This window comes from Calypte anna, chromosome 3 (genome assembly GCF_003957555.1).
Source record: "Calypte anna isolate BGI_N300 chromosome 3, bCalAnn1_v1.p, whole genome shotgun sequence".
Classification (NCBI taxonomy): Eukaryota; Metazoa; Chordata; class Aves; order Apodiformes; family Trochilidae; genus Calypte; species Calypte anna.
Genome location: NC_044246.1, coordinates 105,471,255 through 105,492,030, shown reverse-complemented (window position 1 = coordinate 105,492,030; position 20,776 = coordinate 105,471,255). Strand labels below are relative to the sequence as shown.

General features: G+C 43.2%; 1 protein-coding gene across 1 annotated transcript; it reads right to left on the bottom strand.

Moving 5' to 3' along the window:
• Positions 1-8,931: 8,931 nt before the first annotated feature.
• Positions 8,932-17,869, bottom strand: LOC103525779 (b(0,+)-type amino acid transporter 1). Its single transcript, XM_008490751.2, has 6 exons — positions 17,120-17,869; positions 15,452-15,585; positions 12,318-12,447; positions 10,207-10,331; positions 9,680-9,767; positions 8,932-9,207 (listed from the first exon to the last, which is right to left on the bottom strand). Exons 1-6 carry the CDS (start codon positions 17,861-17,863, stop codon positions 8,974-8,976), a joined length of 1,455 nt encoding a protein of 484 aa, XP_008488973.2. The 5' UTR covers positions 17,864-17,869; the 3' UTR covers positions 8,932-8,973.
• Positions 17,870-20,776: the final 2,907 nt, after the last annotated feature.

Sequence of the window (20,776 nt, the reverse complement as noted above, 5' to 3'; positions counted from 1 at the left end):
GCAATTCCTCTGCCTGCTGCCTAAAAAGTGGCTGAATGCTCAGAGAAAAAGCAGAGGAGTCAAAAATGTTGAAAAAACAATTCCACCTGCCTGAAGCCGGTGCATGCAGCTCCTCAGCGCCTCACCAGCATGTGGAGGATGTGAGGAATCCCACAGCAGAGTTTGCTGGCTGAGGACACAGCCTGTTGCTATGTGGGGCTCTGGATTGAGGTGTCTGTCCCCTGCGAGGCAGGGTCTCCTCCCTCCAAATGGAGCACGGTGCTCCTCCAGCAGGCAGAGACAAAAAGCTGCAGAACAACCTTCCCTACAGGACAACCTTCCCTACAGGACAGGCTGGAGATGCTGGAGCCAGATCCCAGGGAAAGAAGAGGCTGGTGAGCCAGTGTAGCAGATACAAAGGAGGGATTTGCTGCTGGGATTAGAGGGGAGGTTAACTGCAGCAGAAATCCCAACTTTTACCTCTGGAGATGTGTTCCAGAGCAGCTGCTGCTGGTTGCTGGCACAAGGAAAGGACCCTCACCCCAACACATGCAACTTCCCCACCCTATCAACTGGGTCTCTCCTTTCCCCCAGTGCCATCCAGCATCACACGGGTCCCGTGGGAAGCCAGGATGACTCCTGCAGGCTGGAGGGAAACGGGCAGGAGCAAGCAGCAATGCCTGGCTTAGTCCCCCTGGGTGTTAATCAGTGCCTCTCTGGGTCACAGGCACGGATCTGCCTGTGGGATATCAACTATGAGACTGAGAAATCAAATCACCTTGGGAGCTGTGGATGACTCAGGCTGCTGGGGAAACACGTCAGGGCAGGAATGAGATGCAGGGCAAATTCACCCTAGGGGTATCTCTCAGTGGACTTTAACTGAAGAGGAATTTATTTTGCAGAATTGAAGCATGTTTTCTTTATTCTTTCTAAGTAGCATTTTAAATTAGAATATTCAAATAGAAAACCAAGGGAGTCTTAATGGGCTGTATTTATTGAAAGAGATTTTGATTTAAATTCCTCAGCCTTAGAGTTCCAGGCATATTTTCTTTGCCCGAGTGAATTCTTTGCTGAATTCCTCTATTGCATTAATGTATGAAAATCTGAATTCACCAAATCAACAGACAAGATGATGCAGCATTGATACAAGGTTGCCCACCCAGTGATCCTGCTGTGAGATGTCTCAATGGAAAAGCAGGCTGCAGCTTTTAGGAGTTTGTAAAGACAGAGCTCTTTCTCATGCATCACTGGACTCCCCAAAATGGGTCTAAGCTGTAGTTCACTTCGGGTAGAACCTTGGGGGTTCATTTAACTCAGCTGCCAAATTTCTGCCTGGGAGAGAAAAAAAATACATTTTGGTGATTGGAAAAAGTCTGAGGCAAAGGGTTTGAAACACTGAGATATGTGAAGCCCTGCCAGAGCTCTCTCAGAGCAGCAATATCAGATTGATAAAGACCTCTTCATTTCTGGCACAGGGAAGGGTGGGGGCTGTAAGGGGCACAGGTTTGAACCTTGGCTCTTTGCTTTTGGTGTGCTTCCCAGCACCATTTTGGGTCAGGGCAGCAGGATGTCAGTGCCCTGTTGTCCTCCCCACTTGCCAGCTGTGTGCCACATAGTTCTGAGGAAAAAGTGGGTGCAGTGCTGGGAGGGGCCTGGGGTATCTCAGTGTGATTTTAAAATAGGATCACATTGTAAAATGTTTCAATCATTACATTGTCACATAATGACATCCCTTGCAGTGCTGCTGTGTGATGCTCAGCCTTGCATTTAGCCTTGTGAAACGTTGTAGAGGTAATTCCAAATAATATAAAAAAAGCTGAAATGAAATAATGAAATTGCAAAGTGACCCTTTCAAAGTGTCAAAAGAAAATTCTGGTTTCTGGCATTTTTTGGACTGTCACCTCTCAGGCCCCTGGGTGCAAGGGACAGCCCAGCAGCAGGCTGTGGCCTTGGAGAGGAGCTGGCAGTATTTTGGTCATCCCTTCCCTCCTTGGGAAGCTGATGCTGATGGCTGGGAGCTGGAGGGAAGCCAGACAGTCATATGTCATGAGAGCAAACCTGGCAGCAAAATCTGGGGGAAGATCTGGGAAAATTCCTTCCAAAAGGAAAACCTCATGCTGGAGGACACATCTGGATCCCATTTGCTCTCCACCACCTCCAGTGGTGCATCAGATTCTTCAAAAGCTCCCCCCAGCCCGTGAGAGACAGGGGGCTGGGGCTGGATGCATTTTCATAGACTGAAGTCTGGTAGAGGAAGAGGGACTGGAACCCACTTGGAAGAAGAAGTTCAAAGCCAGCTCTGTCCTTCAGATGGAGCTGAACTAGCCCTCAGGCAAAGCTCAGGAGTAAGTGAGGGGCATTTTGGCCATGTTAAGAATTCACTACTCAGAGGAGTAACAAAGAAACAGCACCATTATCAGGTTGAAGTAACCTAATAAAATTCAAAGTGCTTTTAGAAAATTAATTAGCTATAGCTTATGACTCTAATGGCTGGCTCACTACAGCTGCCTGGGATATTTTCAGAGCAGACAGCCAAAAATTCTGCCTTTTCTGCACTGTCTTTTCTATGTCCTCTTTAAAAAAAAAAAAAAAAAAAAAAAAAAAAAGAAAAAAAAAAAAAAAGAAGCAGGTATATTGTTCTTACATGTATTCTTTTCTTTTCAAGTTTCATCATAGAGATTACATATCTGCATTTCTGCTTGAGGCTGTACCTGCACAAGACATCTCTGTGGCTGCTGACATGTCATGAGCATGGATCTAGGCATTCCCTACAGAAGAAACGAGGCAGGAAGATACACCCTCATGGAGAAGGTGAGCTGGTGAACTGATAATTCTGCTTTCTTCTGCCCCAGGAGCAGTGCAGTCCCCTGCTGTCCTACCTGAGGGGTTCCTTGAAAGGAAAAACTGAGTTTGTTTGACAGTCTCACTTGTTCTAACAAAATGCTCCAGGAGGAAACACTGACCCACAAAGCATCCTTGGGCCACACTTTGCATGTGTGTTCCAAAGTGCATTGAATTGCACAGGACCTGAAGGCTCTGGGGTGTAAACTGCACCCAACAGAAACACAAGTGTTCCTTCTGCACAGTTCAGGCATTGTTTGGTGCAGTTGTGCTGAGATGGTCTCTGTCAAAAAAGTTTCATTTTTGAGGGAGCTTCTGCATATGTACAGCATCTCGAAAAATGTAGGTCCTAATTCACAGCTACAGCATTTCTGTGTCATGGACTAGTCCATCAGAAATATATCTCAGCTTTCTTCCAACAAAGCACAAAGCTATGGAAAATTTACATCTACTTGACCATTTGCCATTATCCCACGTGTTTATCAATTTGCACTCACCTTGGGCAGTGAAATGAAAAAAGTCAGGTTCACTTTATGCTGAATTACATAACTTGAGTCTTGAGTTTCACCCTGTGGGTTTCCAGCAAACCCTGAGCTTGACTGAGCAGGATCCTCCCCACTCCAGGAGACAGCTTCTGCTTCCCAGCTTTGATCTCAAGACAAGACAAAGAGATGGGTTTAAAGTGCACTACAAAAGTACCTCTGGGGTTATTTAGCTCCAGCAGAAAAGCATTTCATCTGATTTCCAACATGGCAGGGGAATGGTTATGTTTCGAATACAGCCATGAATAATTCAGTTTTCATTAATTTGCCTGACTTCATAAGGACTCATGCTGATTTAAACCTGATAAGCTGTCTTCATTTCTACCCACTAGTGATTTAAGTAAATAAAAAATGGCCCTTAGGATAATCCTAGGGTAATAATAATAAAGAGGTTGCTGCAGGACAATAGTAGCAGCCCAAGAGAAGTTCCCCAGGCAGCTCTGGAGGGTGCTCCACCATGGCTGCCTGGGGTAAGGCTGGGGGGGAGATGGGTGCAGAGACCAAGAGGTCACAGCTGAGGAGAGCAGGACTCATTCCCTCTCCTCACCTCACTTCCAGCCACAGGATTCCCCCCTCTCCCTCACTCCTGAGCTGGCATTCTTTTCCCACTAACAAAGATGAAAGATGTCATTCACCTGCCTCCAAAATGAGCTTTTCTGATATTTCAGTGAGTCAAAACATACTCTGTGTGTTGGCTTTGGCTGGGATAGAGTTAATTTTCTTCCTAGCAGCTAGTACCTTACTGTGTTTTAGATTTGTGCTGAAAACAGTGCTGATAATTCAGAGATATTTTTGGTATTGCTGAGCAGTCCTTACAGTGTCAAGGCCTTTTCTGATCCTCAACCAACCCCACCAGTGAGTAGGCTGGGGGTCCACAAGACACTGAGAGAGGACACAGCTGGGAGATCTGATCCCAAATGACCAAGGGGACATTCCAGACCATATGATGTGATGCTCATCATATGAAACTGGGGGATGAAGGAGGAAGGGGCAGACATTCAGAATGATGGTGTTTGTCTTCCTAAGTAACCATTACATGTGATGGAGCCCTGCTTTCCTGGAGATGACTCAACACCTGTCTGCAGAAGTGAAATAGTGGATGAATTCCTTGTTTTGCTTTGCTTGTGTGAAAGACTTTTGTTTTTCCTATTAAACTCTTTACCTCACCTTTCGTGGTTTTGCTGGGAGACAATAGTAAACTCATTTTTCTATTTCTACAGAGGAACTGATGTTTTGAGAGTCTTTGGAGGCGAATTCTGTGAGAACAAAAGAGGCAAGATGCTCTGCTATGTGGCTTTTTGTAGTGACCAAGGTTGAGGGCTCTTTTGATCCATGCAGGTGCAGTGGGCCAGGGAAGATGACCCAGCCTGGCCATCCAAAGTATTCCGTACCACAAATGGCACCCTCACTGTATATTGGGAAGTTTGTGAGGGTGTTTCTCCTTCTGCCATGGCTAGCTTCCCAAGAAGGTCCTGTCTGTCCTCTCAGTTTCTCCATGTCTGAGGCCTCCTCCTCCCCTTGCTGTGCCCATCACGCTCTTGCACTCAGCCTGCCACTGCTACCTGGAGCTGCCAGTGACTTTGTATCCTACATTAGCACTGGGCTTACGATATTAGTTCATTATTATTTTTCTAGTAAAACTTTTCATTTCACCCACGGGTCTCTTTTCTTGATTCCTCCTCCCATCTGAGACCAGGTGATAGAATCACCAGACTCATCCCAGGAGTTTTCTCACTTTTACCCTTCCCACTCTCTCCCCATCCCTCTCGGGGTGTGACAGCCCCAGCACGCCGGGACCATGGAGCGGGCTCCTGCCCACGGCTTCCCCGGGAAGGAAGCGGCTCCCTGGGGATGAACCCATCGCTCCCTCAGCTTGTGCTGCTCCGCTCCGCATCCCGGCGGGGAGTGACGGGGGGGCTGGGGCTGCCAGCGCTGCTCCCATCCCGCTGCTGCCACCGCCATCTGCCGGCACCTCCCGACCCTGCCAGGTCCCCTCCACGGCCGGGACCTGCCGGACAGACAGACAGCCGGGACATGCCGGAGTGAGGGCCTCATCTCCGCAAGCTGCGGGTTGTCAGTGGGATCCTCACCCCGGCCCTGGGGACAGCAGGACAGGGACACGCACCCTCGCGTGTCGGAGCTCACCAAGGAGAGGTCTCACCCGAGGCTGTGCCGTGTCCAGACACCTCCCTGTCATCCCCACCGGTACAGGGGGGATCCCAACAGCCCCAGCCCTGCCCTTAGCCCACCTTCAGGTCTCCTGAGAAAAGTGTTTTGGTGTTGCTTGGCGGCGTCTTTTGCACTGCACATCTCAGGAAGGGTGGTGGTTTTGTTTGTTTGTTTTTTGTGTTTTTTTGGTGGTGGTGGTGGTAGGTTTTTACTTTGTTTGTTGTTGGTTTTTTCTTTGTTTGTTGGGTTGGTTTTTTGGGTTTTGGTGGGGTTTTTTTTTGGTTTTTTGGTTTGGTGTTTTGTTTTGGGTTGGTTTTTTTTTGTGCTAAGTCAACTAAATAAGAGTGGAAAAACAAGCAAAAGGTTGCCAGGCAGGTTGGCAGCACAACCCCCAGAACAGCAGGAGTGGGGAAGTTTGGTGCTGCAGGAGAGACATCCCAAGTTGCTGAAGTCTGTCAGGAATCTTTTAAAGGATGTTTCTACCCTGCCCCCCTTCCTCTCCCACCATCATGGCTTGGAGTCCAAGAGGATGAAAAGTCAGCATAGGCTGCAAATGTTTTACTGCAAATGCCTGATGAAGGAAAGACTCTTATTTGCATATGATGGGGTTGAAACAGATATGCAGTAATTTTGAAAAACAACTGTACTTGCTCATAAGCACGCACACATGTAGTTAAACCTTCCATCCAAAGAGAGATGAGTCTGATGTTGATTGTTTATGTTCATGCAGTAAAATTTATATGGAATTATTTTTCATGGATGAAAAACAGAACCACATCAATTCACATAATCAATTACCTTAATTTTAATGTCCATTTTGTTGCAATTATCTTTCCATTCTCTGAGCTTTCAACATCTTGCTTTGCCATTATAAACCCCTGTGCTTGCAAACCCTAGGCAACATAAATAAAAAGAACATCTTGCTACAGCTATATCTTGTTAAAGCTATAGAAATTGAGAACAGAGCAAATATTATTCTTGCATTTTTTCAGCCTCCCAGTACCCATACACAAGCCATTAACATATAAAGGCTTCTTATCCAAAATATTGTCTTTTTGTGTTCATTATTCTTGTTCCTGTGTCAGAGATGCACAGAGAGAAAGGATGAGCTACAAGATAAGATATTTGGCTGGATCTTGGGAGAAACACATTTCCTGTGTGGCTCTGAGCAAGCCACTTAATCCTTTCATCTTCACATCATCTATAGTATACTGAACCCATAATATCTAACAGTGACAACAACTCCAGTTCCATGAGAAATATGTGCAGACAATACCAGCTCTGGCTGTACTTAGATATGCAAGGATAGGTGGCAAAAGCCACAGATATTGTGCATGCTTATCCTTTAAACAAGCCTTGAAATTCCCACTTTTTGTATATGGACTGTAGATCTCCAAAAGAGCACAGTCCCATGTGGTAGCCTCCTTACATATATGTAGGAAAGAGACTGTTTTCCAAAAATTATAATCAGGGATTATAAGGATATAGCTTCTTTAAGCTTGCCTGTCATCAGAGGAAAAGCCTGGGGGAGTGGTGGGAATTCAACCTAAACTCCTGACCTCACCAGTCCTTTAAATACACACTGTCCACCAGGGTATACTGGGAGGGAAGACAAGGTGGCATCCCAAGAATTTTGCATTGCCATGGAATTCAGGAGGGAAAACTGATCCTTCATTGGCCTTTGTTGACAACTCCTGTAGAAAGCAGTGGAATCAAGCCCCCTTTATCCCTCTCTAACCAAAGGATTTAGAAAATAAGCATCAGCTGGCTGAGACCATTATCATACCTAACACTTGGAAACAACAAACTCTTGTTGCACCTCCCCAGTTGCTGGTATCATCACTCAGAGGAGCAGGAGTGGCATTGGTGAATGAGATTGTAATCAGACACACATCTGTGAGACAGGCTGGAAAAGGCCTGGAGCATCAAGTGACCCTGTCCCAGAAACAGATCTGCAGAAGAAATGCTGGCACAAAGTTGACCTGAGGAACAGACACAAAGCATTTTAGAGACTAACATGCAGATCTTTTCAGCCTATGACAGGACAGGCTCCAATAAGGAACAATCTGGACACATGGAAAGAAAAAAGCATGTAAGGTCTGTCTTTCCCTTAGAAGGAAAGGGTTGAGCTTCAGGGTATTGGGAAAAACAGTGAGTGCAGTGTATCAGGTGCCAGTGAGAGCACAGCCCCTGAGGATTTTGTCCTGTGCCTTCAGTATCATGGAAGTGTTGGAAATGTCAGGGGTTGAGAATATATGAGAACTGGGATCTCACCACTTTCCTGCACACTGCTTTAAGGTTGCAACCCCTTCATGGTGAAGAAAACTTCCTGAAGTCCACTCTGAATATCTCAAGCCACAACTGGTGGCTGTTGCCTCCAGCTGCTGCCACCAAGAAGATCATGGCTCTGTTGTCTTCACAACTCTCTCCTGAACAGCAGGGCTCAGTACTGGAAGCAGTGTTCCAGGTGTGTCCTCACTAATGTAGAGCCCAAAGGGATAGAGTATTTCCTTGACCTGCTGGTCACCACACTTTTTCTCCCAATGTAGCCAAGTATGTGGGTTTTTTAATTCCTAATGAGAGCATCTGGTTGGCAGGAATGATGTAAGGGCTTTGGTACTGACTTTATCACAAATTATTTGTCTTTGGGAGAACTATGGGAAAGGTGTTGGGTGACTATAGGTACATAACTGATGCTGCCTGTGTCTCATAGCCAATATATGGATCCCTGATGACAAGTGCATTCTCAGCTGAATAAGCTACCAGAGCTGTAAAGCACTTGTTGTCTCACATCAGAGGGTTTTCTATGGGAGATGTAGGATGATTCAGGCAGAAATGTGGTGGAACCATGTACTGAGACAGAAAGGACTGTTGTGACCTGGGACTGGATGGAGCAAAGGAGAAACATACTCTCAGAGTACTTGGGAAGATAGAACAACAGAATAACTGTGTGGAAAGAGTTCTTTTTTGTGAACACGGTATGCCCATGCTTTATGTGTTTATTTGAGGTCTGCAGTCACAGTGGACAGAACTTGTGCAAATAAAGAAAGGCATTGCCAGGAAGGGCTTAGGGTAATATCAAGTTAGAAGAATAATATTTTCCTGTCAGTCTTTTGTTGCCTGTTGCCTTGAAATATAAGAGCTAAGATTTTGAAGAACAGCTCTTCTTAGGCTGGAATGTTGAAGGGCACATATTCCTTTGGATTTGTATGTAATTTGCCAACACAAAGCTGAAAGTGAGAAAAACATGTCCCCCACATTTTAAGGAAATATGAGGAGTCATGGCTCTAGTTCTTTCTCCAGTCTTTCACAGTGAGAGGCTTTGGTGACAATTCAATTTTACTCACTCTCTCTTACAGAAATGTATGTTCTGAGCCTTGAAAACCAAGGTACTGGGATAAACCATGAGGAGCAGACAGCCAGGTGCCAGGAAGAAGTCATCTCAGTTTGCATCCCTGGCAGCTGGAGCAACTTCCAGGAGTAACTGGAGGTGTAAAGTGACTCTCTTTAAAAAGCCAGGGTGGCACTTGAAGCGAACCAGTGGGAAATAAAGAATGATGCCACTGAAAATAAACAGGATGATGTAGAAGATCTCAGTTTGGGGTTGATCAATGATGGGAGCTAACACCAGGTACACGGCTGTTATCAACACAATTATAGGGATGATCATTGGGACCTACAAAAGAAAACATCAGTGTAAAGATTTATGTAATCCTAGGCCATTGCACATCTGGACTACCCTGAAATTTGTGCAGAAAGAGCTTTCAGATTAAACCCTGCTGGGGCATTAATCTGAATTAATCCAGACATCTGGGTTCCCAGCCCTTCCCACTCCAAGGTTGAATATCCTTGCAAGAGCTACATCACTTGCTCATGGCAAGAACAGGTAACTCCTGATTTCCTTCTATTTAGCTGTTTTGTGAGGAACAAACATATCTCCTGGACACATCCGAGGACTGATGTCTGTATATTCACACTATCTTGCCCCTCAGTGACTCTGCTGAAACAAAATATGAAATTAAAAAGGAAAGAGAACAACACTAAATCTGTAAGCAACCAACATCAGTGCTCTTTGTTTTCTCATAATGCTCTTTCAGTTATTTAGGTAATAATGAAAGAAGGTTTGGGGGCTTCTGTTATTACTTTACCTTGTAAGATCTTGGCAGTTCTGGTTTCTTGATTTTTAAATACAGGAGGCCAGAAATAGTCATGCCATAGAAAAGCCATATTATAAAACTGGGGGGAAAAAAAAAAAAAAAAGCATGAAATCTGGGGTGAGGTCATCCAGGAATGTCAGTCCTGCCTTCCAGATCCCAGATGTTCATATCTCCAATTCAAAAGGAGAATATTGATATATATTCAGCATTTTTCCATGAATTTCCCTTCCAACACAAACAATGAGAACTTTAGGATGATCTGAATATTACAGCTTCATTTGGATATGAAGATGAACCCCATGCAGTTAAGTAAACAGTGACAAGTATTCATGCATTGCAAAGACACTGGTTGCTAAGCTTTCTTCTCTTTCTCCCCCTTCATCCCCTCCCCAGTAATAGTTAGAAAATAATAACCCAGGCTCAAAAAAAAAAAAAAAAAAAAAAAAAAAAAAAAAAAAAAAAAAGAAAATCCTCTTAAAGCAATTCCAAAAGCAAACAGAAATGCAGCCCATACATACCTGACAGAGTTCACAATAGTGGTGAATGTTCCTGAGATGATCATTATTATAGACATAGCAGCTGTAAAGAGCAGAGCAGGGGAGGGTGTGAGGCCTCTCACATGAGCCATGGACAGAATGTCTGGCTGAAAGCCAAAACAAAACACCATCAGCTCATGTTCTTGAAGATTCTTACCCATCCACCTCAGCTGCCTGCAGCCAGAACCATCCTTCATCACCAAAAAAAAAGCATCATAATAGAAAAGCAGTTCAGCTCCCAGGAGTGTCCACATGGTAACCCCCCTTCAGGACATTTTTATGGTGTCTCACTGATTTCCTATCATATGTGCTCAGTTTAGGCAGTTTTAAGATGAGGTTTTCAGACTACCAGTGGGACAGGCTGAGCCGTATCAGAGCTTCCCTAATAGCATCAGGACCTTGTGCATGGTCTCAATCTTCTGCCCTCTGTCACATCTCTCTGGGACTTGAATTCTCTTGGGCTGACTGGGAAATGAAACAACCACTGATCCTAAAACATTTATGCAACCATAAAAGCAAGCCAGTACTTTTTCCAGAACAAGGACAGAGTTATTAGCCTCTTTATTGCTTGGTTCACTGGGAAAGTTTAATGAGAAAGGCTTCTTTTCTTTTCTTTCCAACCAAAACAGCATTCAAGCATTCCTGCTAGAGCTGAGTCTCTAAGAAATGGTGGAAGTGTTCAGCACTAAGTATGCTAAGGTCAAATTCTGACCATCTGTGAACTGCTCAACACAGAGCTTTCCACAATACAGCAGACACTGTCATCAGGAAGAGAAGTTGTGGAACCAGTAACCACCACAACAGGTAACCACCAACTCAGTCACCTTCACCAACCTGGGCATTCATCTACTTAAAAGATTTCTCTCCTGTGTGCAAGGAGTGGAACTGCTGCACAGGGGAATCCTTCCCACCTGAGAGCAGAACTGCCAGGGGATGTACAGAGGAAGGACCAAGGATCAGATAGGTCCATGAGAAATACAACATTCCTGCTCAAAACAGAAGACAAATGCAGCTCAGCTGAAGCACTGAGAGGGAGAAGTGTGGGGATGGGTGTGGGGATGAGTGTCTGTGAGACGGAGGGTCCATACCAGCAGCTGGAGAGGGGGAGCAGTAGCATGGGCTTTGGGCTTGTGTGCCCAGTTAGCAGCAAATGGTGAGACTGGGACCCAGGGGCTGCTACTGGGCTGACTGAATGTCTGAGCCCAGCTGTCAGAGGGACCCACATTGAATACATGTTTATAAATATAAAACAGAGCCCTGATGAGCCAGAGAGGGGAGCCAAGCCCTTGGACTTTTTTGTGCTGGTGTTTGTGTGAGTGCCAACTGTGTAAGTGCAGATCTGTGTGGCCTGCTGTCCATATATGTATATATACATATATACAGGTATGTATATGTATGTTGTACACCTGTATGTTTGTGCCTGTTGGGAATACATGCTCAGCTTACCAGGGAGCACAGAGTTGCAGCAGACTGACCTCCATTGGGCTACCAGACTTGGTTCCACCCAGCAGAACTAATTAAAAACCCCAGCTAGGGGAGGTGTAAGGCTTGGTGTCATCTTGTAATTGCTATGAAGCTGGAAGAGCAGAGATACCCTATACTGTATCTGAACTGGACTGCTCCATTGGAAGGCTGGAACACCGCTGAGACCAGCTTCCATAGGCAGTATTGCCTGCAAAGGCAGCTTCCTAGTGCTGGGATTCCTTCCCAGTGAAAGCCAGAGTGCTTTACAACATTCCAGCATGACCAGGTTTCTCCTCCCCAGCAGTTGTATTTGCCAGGTTATCCCAAAGCCAGTGCCAGGTGCTCTAACACAGCAGTATTTAAGTCATTCATTTCAAAGCTGCTCTTGAAATTCAGGCAAGATGTAATTATGGATCTTTCTGAAATTATGTGGCTGAAGAAGAAAGTCAAGAGACGACATAAATTAGATTTGAGAAAGATGGAGAAGAAAGTTTTTGAGCAAGACACAAGCCCCAGAAGAGTTACCACTCTACCAGTTGAACATACCTGGTGTTTTCCCCTCTGCTGCAAGCATTACAAGAAGATGAAGCTGCTGAAAACAAGCCAGACCCCCTCTTTTTTATCCTTACCATATGCCCTTCCCTTGCAGCAATGTAGGCCACACGTCCTCCACTAAAGAATGACCCATTTGATGAACCAAACGTAGACAGTGCCACTGACAGGGTGATGAGCCATGTCCAATTGCCCAGGACTTTGTCCCTGAGGTGGGAAAGAGTTCTTAGCATTACATCCAGCTCTTACATGTATCAAACAGTCACAGTAGAAGCAGACAGGTTTCTTCCTCCATTACTCTCACAGAAATTTTTTTCCAGAGCTTTCCCAATAATTTAAAACCTTCTTTCAGTTCCCAAAATATTTTGTCACTGTTAACTTTGTCTTGTCCAGAAAAAGCAGCTTTTCTTCCTGCCTGGTTATACCTCTGCATAACTGCAGTGGTGTACAAAGCTGTGAACAGACAAAAAAACCCTTTTTGTCTGCAGATACTGTGGTGTGAATCCTAGAGATATTGCTATTACAGTCAACAATATTAACTTGGACATTACAGGAAAACTGTTGGGAAAACTGTTCCCATCAGACCCAAAGAAATATCATCTCTTTATAATTATAATCTCTTCCCCAATATGCATAAAAAATTAACCCTTTAATCCCATATTCTCACATTTCTGCTATTCCATGAATCAGGTTTAAGCCAAAGCAATCATTTGAATTTCATAACTTTGGTTCTACAATATACTCAGACATATATGATTTGCTTTCTCCATAACAGAAGAAGCAGCATGGTTACAAATAGGGTTTGAAGTCAATATTTGGAAGGTATGAGAGTTTTCTCTCATAAAAATGAAGCTTGTCTTCTGGAATGAAGCAGCATGAAGAATATTATTTGAGTAATAGATGTTGCTTGGGGTTATGATACATGTGTACCCACACAAACACACACTGTTCATCTAATTGGAAAAAATTGAAAATTCAGAAGTTTCTAGAACACTTTATATTTCCATTTGAATTACATGGCTTTAAGCCAGATGTACTCTTTTTTTAGCATCACCTATCCCAAATGTTCAAAAAGCAGGAGTTGGGCTTTCCAAAATCATGGCAGGAGTTTATCTATGAGAATATTTTTTAAAATGTAGTGTAGAAGCTTAGTGTCTGGATTATGGTGCTTTAGGCTTCAAGTTATTAGGGTACTTCCATTAACCAGAACTAAGATTTTTTTCCTTTATTCAAAATAGTGGAATCTGGGCATCTTCAGTGATCATGCATCCATAATCTCAAGAGCTCAAAGGAAACAACATATGCCACAAAATTAACAATAAAATCTTTAGCAATTATGTTTTTTGCATTTAGGAAATTGGTGGTTTACTGCTTGGACCCTGAAAATTAACTACAAGAGCTAATGAGACTAACTTTTTACAAGTGAACAGGGATCTACAGTTGTTGTTAAATCTCTTGCACTAAAAAAATGCTGGGGAGAGTTTCATGAGCTCCTTTTGTGGCTGCACCTCTCACCACTAAACAATGTTTCTCTCTAGAAGTTTTCCTCTTATATGGAGAATAAATGAACTTAGATGTGATGTCTTCGTCTGTAGCTTCTTTATCCTTCTTCCTTAATGGTCTGAATAGCTGCTTTTCTTGCTCATGGATCACAACCATTATACTCTCCTTAGCATGTGCTTCTCTACCCTTCCTCCAGGCTTTTGAGTGGCCAGATTTCTGGTCACTAGTTAAATGTTTTTTCCTAAATCACACTCTCGAGGTGAAAAGGTTAATCAAGCAGGAAAAAGAGATGTGTTAAAAAGGAGGATGCTCACAAAAAACTTGCTAATCAGGAATGATGGGAAAGGAAATGCAGAGAAAGTTCATGACACTGCAGCTTAGTGAGGCTTTGTCACCTGTTCAAACAAAACACTAAGCCTTTAAAAGCTCCTGCTTATAATGCCATGAAAGGCTATTAGAGAACACATCTAGCAAGAGCTCAGTCAGATCTTCAAACTAAAGATTTTGTGAAACACAGACATTTCAGTCAGCCACTGCCGACTTTTTAGGAAACAGATGAGCAGCAACATAATCTCTGGATATACCGTGTCATCATTTCTGCCATGATGACTCATTTAGGGCTATGATGGATTTTGTGTCTTTGGAAATATTTAGACTAAAGCTGGATGTTCTGCTGGAAGACAATCTGGTTAGAAGTCAATGGTGTCTACATCTCTCATGACTATTCCTTCCTTCTCTTCCTAAAATCCTCTACTCTCATAGGGTCTGCTTAATATCATGAAAAACTTCAGGTTGATGAAAGGTACAAATAGTTTTTCTGCAACTCTGGAAAAATACAAGTTAACTTGAAGGTTCCATTACCAAAAGCCACCCAACCTGTGTATAACAGTTCTTCTCAAAGGTGTTGCAGAGATCAGTGTCATTTTCCATTTCCCCAAAGATGGAGAAATTGAACCAAAAGACTCTGGTCTGTTCTAATTTTCAGGTGCTGAGTGGCCAGGATTGACCCAGTTGGCTCCTGACTCTTCCCAAACCACTGTCTCTGTAGTAGTGAGGGGGCAGCACATTGTCCTCCCCACTTTTCAGGAAATATTTTAAATGTGGGGCATCTCCCAGCCCCTAGGTCTGGCTGTGTACCTTCACTGCATGCTCCCAGTCTGTGGGGAGATGCTCATGGTGAGCACCTCATCCATCCATTCATGGCCACTTTCCATGGGGAAAAGCACGAGCTGCAGAGAAGCCACAGGTTCCCAGTGGAAATGAATGGGAATTGGGAGTAAGGAGTGTGCTGCTGGGCACCCCATCTTGGCAGCCTAGGTGTACCTGGGAGAGCACTGGCCAGACAGGACTGGTCAGCCTTAGTCTTCAGTGGGGTGAAGCCATACCCTGCCCTGAAGGTGACAGAGTGGGGACTGGCAGTATGCTTCCCAGTGACCTGGCCTGACTGGTCTTACTGGCCTGCTCAATGCAACGCTGTTATTCCCACTAGGAATAGCACCTAAACCACTTGAAACTCTAGGACACAACCTATATTTTACAGGACTGCACTGGCTCTGAGTCACCATCCCTGGATGTGTTTAAGGGTCCTTTAGATGTGGTGCTGGGGAGAACTTTGTAGAGCAGGGATGACGATGGTTGGACTTGATGATCCCAAGAGTCTTTACCAACCTGAAAGATTCTATGATTTGTTATCACAGTCAGAGCTCACCCCCAAGTGACAGCCACAGCTCCTGAAGAAAGCATTTCAGATGGAGTCATGGCTGCTAAGTAGCTCACATTTACAAGCAAATACAGGCATGTAACCAAAGGAATGGCAATCACCACAGCTCTGGGAAGAGTCACCTGGAAAAGGGAGGACAAGAGTGTTAGGTGAAGCACATTTATGCCTGCAGTGGCTTTGTGTGTTTGTTGACCACCCACATCTTTCATTCACTCACTAAGCTTTTCCACAGAATAAGACCTGGATCCAGATTCACATGGCAGTTTTCCAGTTTTCACACCCAAAGGTGTCAGGCACACACCAAGGCTGTCCATTTCAAAAGCTACTCATTACAAAAAACAACTAAGCCTGTGAAAAAAACCCAACACAAAACTCAAATCTTATTCAAAAAAGATAATCTTATAGCTACCCAGGATGTCTGTTGCACACTTGTTGATTAATATTAATTTATTTCTTACTAGTGTGTTATGTCTCCTGATGTGCTACATCTTCCTATGAACACCCCACTGACATGGATGAAGTACCATTGAGTAGCATCACATTTTACTCCTAAAAAGGGCTAAATCAGAGCTGGGCAGCACAAAGGAAATTAGCTCTGTGAAGGGATTATTTGTTTTCTTTACAGTGCCAAGATTCTGTCTTGGAACTTCATGGACCATTTTAAGATTCAATAAAATCAGCAAACAGCACCTTATGCATCTGAAAGCACTGGAAAAAAGCAAATAGTAGGGTGAATACAGAGCAACTGTATCTAAAAATCTGAAATATCAATGTTTGCATTCCACATTCCCACTGTAGAAAAAGATGCAGCAGTTCCTTGTGTTGTTGTCCCTACCTGCAAGGGTCTAAATGTCAGTGCTCACAGTTCTGTGGGAGGGAGTGACACATGACCCTAGCACTTTTGCTTCCATTTAGATTAATATTTAACTGTGCGTTTAGATTTAATCTGTAAAATCTTGCATGCTGCGCTGGTATCAAACACACTTTATACCCTCAGCACTCTGTGAAAAAAGGGTTGTTCACTGCTGCAGTGTCTGATCTGTGAGAAGAGGCAGTAAAACACAGAGAAAGCTGATATGAAATGCAAGTGAGCTACTTCAGTGCCCATGGCATGGACAGAACAATGACTAAAAAGTAGACATTTAAAGAGAAGAGTTGTTAAGAGAGTTGGATTCCCTCTCCAGTGAGGCTTGGCTTGCTCTGAAATTCCCTCTCCGTGCAACAAGGAGAGAGAAGTGGTTTTTTTGATGCATGCATTATGAATCAAGTCTTTTAGGGAATATGTAGTGTTAAGAAACCTTTATGGATGACAGCAGTGAGGGGTTTTCTGCACAAATCCAGGTGTCAACAATGATATTGTCTAAACACTAAGACAAAACTTCATCCCCAAAGCTGCCTAATAGTTCAGGTTTTTTTCTAGTCAATGGAGTATTTTAGTATTTTCTTACAGCTAGGCTATTTTGCTTAGAGAGTAATTTTTATCTTTTCTGAACACACCCATAGATGTTTTGCCCAAGCAGACCAAACAAAGCAGAAGGAGAGCTCAGAGGTCTTTCCTTGATGATCTAATCCCTTGCTCACCCCTCTAAACACAATCGTAGAATCAACCCTACTAACAGCAGGATTAAGTAGGTAACTCTCAGCTCACTTTCTCACCTCAGGCTTCTTCAGTTCCTCAGTTACATAGTTCAGGTTGTTCCACCCATCAAAGGACCACAGTCCCTGGTAAAAAGCCACTCCAACTGTCCCAATACTTGTTGTTGTGTTTTGAAAAGCATTTTGAAAGCTTTGAGTTTGTCCCTTGGCAAGCAGCACCAAACCAGCCACCACAATCACCAGCAAAACCAAGAGTTTGGCAGCTGTAAAAATGTTCATAACAGACGTCGCCAGCCTCACGTTGAGGCAGTTGATGACAGCTAAAATCAGGATGCAGGCAGCAGCTGTGCATTTGACAGCAACCTGGGGAGCTGAGCATCCAGGGTAGAACGGTGCGACGGCGTATTCAGCAAAGCTCAGGCACATAGCTGCTAAACCAGCTGGTCTCACCAGGATAACAGAAGTGTAGGCACAAAGAAAAGCAGGAAAAGGACCAAAAATCCTCAAGATGTAAATATATTCTCCTCCAGACTCTTTAATTAAGGTTCCAAGCTCAGCATATGACAAGGCTCCAAACGTGGCCAGGAGACCACATGCTGCCCAGACGAGCAGACTGCTGGCAGGGTTCCCCATATGATACAGCACCCACTGAGGGGACATAAAGATCCCTGAGCCTATCATGGTGCCTGCAATTAATGAAATCCCACTAATCAGGCCCACCTCTTGCTTCAGTCTTAATTTTTCCTTTCCCTCACTCAGATCTGCAGGTGGATGAGATGAATCTGTTGTCTTCTTTTTCCTCATTATGGAAATGTTGGGAGATGCTGCTGTTAGGAGAAAATACAGAATAAGACTGAGGCACTTGGATAAGGATTCTGTCCCAGGATTCCAGGGTTAAGTTAATAATTACAAAATTCATGCTCGGCACTATCAAAACATAAAAAGTTATCTTCTGCATTTTGCATTCTTTAATCACCTATCTTATCTGGCTCAGGTCCTGCCAAAGCTGATTATTATCTGTGACTCTCATTGCAGGTAATTGTAATGGATAGCACTCAGCACCAGAGCAGAATTACTCAACACTTTACTGGACTATGTCCCTGGTTACCTATCCTCTAGATTAGGCCTCAAATGTCATCTGAAATAAAGAAAAGGTAAGCAAAATCTCCATGCAAATCTGTACTTCAGTCTTTAATTAAAAGACAATGGTCAAGCATCTGCTTTAGTGCTCCATCATGCTCTCATTCCCCACTGTAAAGGGATTAACCAAGCCTGCCACCCAACATGCTTTGCTCAATGAAGAATATTTTCAATGTCTTAACCAAATACAAAGAAATGTTCTGCTAAAAACTGTCCAGAGACACTTATTCTGCACAATAGTAGGGGGCAATTCTGGCTTTTTCAAACCTTAGAAAGTCCAGGAGGAGAGTGTAAAGGCTGTAATTACACTTCCACTGGGCCTCTTCGCCAAAGAACACGAGGTACTCACATTCTTACCAGACCACGATCTTCAGAGAACTTAGTCACTGCTCATCATATACACATTTCAGTGCTCATCCAAGAGCAAAGTGGAGGCACAAGCTTTTGGAAATGCCACTGACCCCTACTTAGACATCTAATACATAAAATTCCAGACTTTGGGAAGGGTTCTGCAAAAAATCTGAATACTGTTACAGTGCATGAGGGTGATCTATATTTTTCTAATATTGCGATCTAATTTTGTGATCTATAATTTATACAAAGTATCGAGTTGAAAAGAATGTCCATATGGATTCCCCTGAACTTAAACTGAGCTTTGCTTACTGCAACTGTAAAGAAGGAGATTTATTGTCCTTGGTAGTGTCTTGAAGACTTCTGTTGTGATAAGCAGCAGAAAACAGGAGTGAGACTTTCCTCAGCCCTTCATGTAAACAGCATACCTTGAATCTTTAAAACTATCTGTACTCACCAAACATTTCAGATAAAATAAGCATGAATATAGGCAGAAAATTATTTTTATTTTTTGTCTAAAATGTCATCTCTTCTAAATAATTTAGATTTCTCTTTCTTTGCTTGGTTTTTTGGGGAGGTTTTTTTATTGGTTTTTTTTAATAAAAATAATCTCATTGGCTTTGCAGTTTTCTGCAAGAAGAGTCCAAGATTTATCTTAGCAAAACTCATAGGCAGAATGAAAAACAATATGTAAAAGTCACATAATTTCTTATCCTAAGGAAAATTAAGGTGCATAAATTTTAGCATTGGGCTGAAAGCCTTTGTTTTCTTCAAAGAAGCAAAAAAGAACTCAAATCTCATTAAAGAATATGTATTCTTTTTACAGTATAATATTAGAGGAAAGAAGTAATGAAAAAAGTTGGAATGGTTTGTAAGGGGTACTAGGAAGTATTCCTAATACCAACTCACTAGAATTCACTAGCACATGGATCCCAGCTTGTAGCAAGACGAACCTCTCTTAGGGAACGGCGTTTCAAGGTCCAACCAGGTGTTCCAGCAGAGACTCACAAGCAGTGCTCTAAGCCTATGGCTCTCAGAGTTGACTAGCCCAGATCAGTGCTGTTGCTCCAAGACTGACAGACTTCTCCACAGACGTGCTCAGGACTGAGATGAGCCTGTGCTTCAGGACTCACCTTTTATTGGCCCCCTGGTCCTGCTCATGCGCAGTGGGGGCCCGCCCTAATTAGGCACAGGTGGGTTTGACACAAGGTCATGCTCACTCCCTGGCAATTAGTGGCACCTGGTTGCCTCATTTCACTACACCAGCTGGATTTCTCCTAATTTCAAGATCACTTTAAAAATCCGCAGCTGATCAAGCTATAGTTTTAAAAAAGCACAAGGTTACTTTACTTGTATCAAAAAGTTTTTTTAAGTCTTGGCAGCAAAGATGTAAGTTCCAGAATAAACATCTGCACCTTGTACTGCAAGGTTTTGAGTTAAAGCATCTCAAGTTAATGGTCTGCAAAGTGCTGGAGAACTTGGATAAATGTATCCCAGTAACTCAGAGTATTTTGTTGTACTTCTACTAAGTGACAGTGCTGTTCTTGTTAGCTGGCTTAGCCATTTGTAGTGTATTCTTTTTTAAATTGCTAATCAGAGTGTTAGGTGATCCTGGAACCCTTCAAAGGTCTAAAGGTCTGGCATTTTTCTGGACTATAGACACTGCACTCCTGTGTGCATCCATGCATGTATTATGTGTATCAATCCTAACTGAAAATGCATTCACAAAGCATGGTTAAATCTATGAAAAAATTTGATATGACTCCAGTTGTTACATATCCTTCTAGTAAGGCTACAGATGTGTTTCCATAACTGTTCTGTATTAATGAAGGAGATTATTTTCAAAAGTGTCATTACAAGGTTCTTGGAGACCCTGAGAGAACTTTTCAAACCTTTACAGTTCCTGCTCATAGAAATGAAGAAATTTTAATCTAATGTTGCAAAAAAACCCCATAATTTCTTCAAATTTGAAGAACAAATTTGGTAAGATCTCTCAGACAACAAGGATTAATTAACTGGTACATCAATAGCTTAAGTCAGTTCCTAAGCAGAGGTCTTGGAATCCTGTTACCCAGTTCTAACTGCTTCTACCTAAAGTAATAATGACTATAATTAACATTATAAGAACTAGAAGCTATTGCTGTAGAAACTAAGATAGTCTGATTGCTTTAGAATTTTTTTTCCAATGACTTGTTCTTTTTTGACTGGTATCATCAATAAAGTGCA

Coding starts and splice junctions, on each gene's coding strand:
- LOC103525779 (XM_008490751.2), bottom strand. CDS start 17,863: ATGAGGAAAAAGAAGACAACAGATTCATCTCATCCACCTGCAGATCTG. Junction 9,768..10,206: donor ACTATTGTGAACTCTGTCAG/GTATGTATGGGC, acceptor TTTTCCCCCCAG/TTTTATAATATGGCTTTTCT. Junction 9,208..9,679: donor AACTGCCAAGATCTTACAAG/GTAAAGTAATAA, acceptor TTTCTTTTGTAG/GTCCCAATGATCATCCCTAT.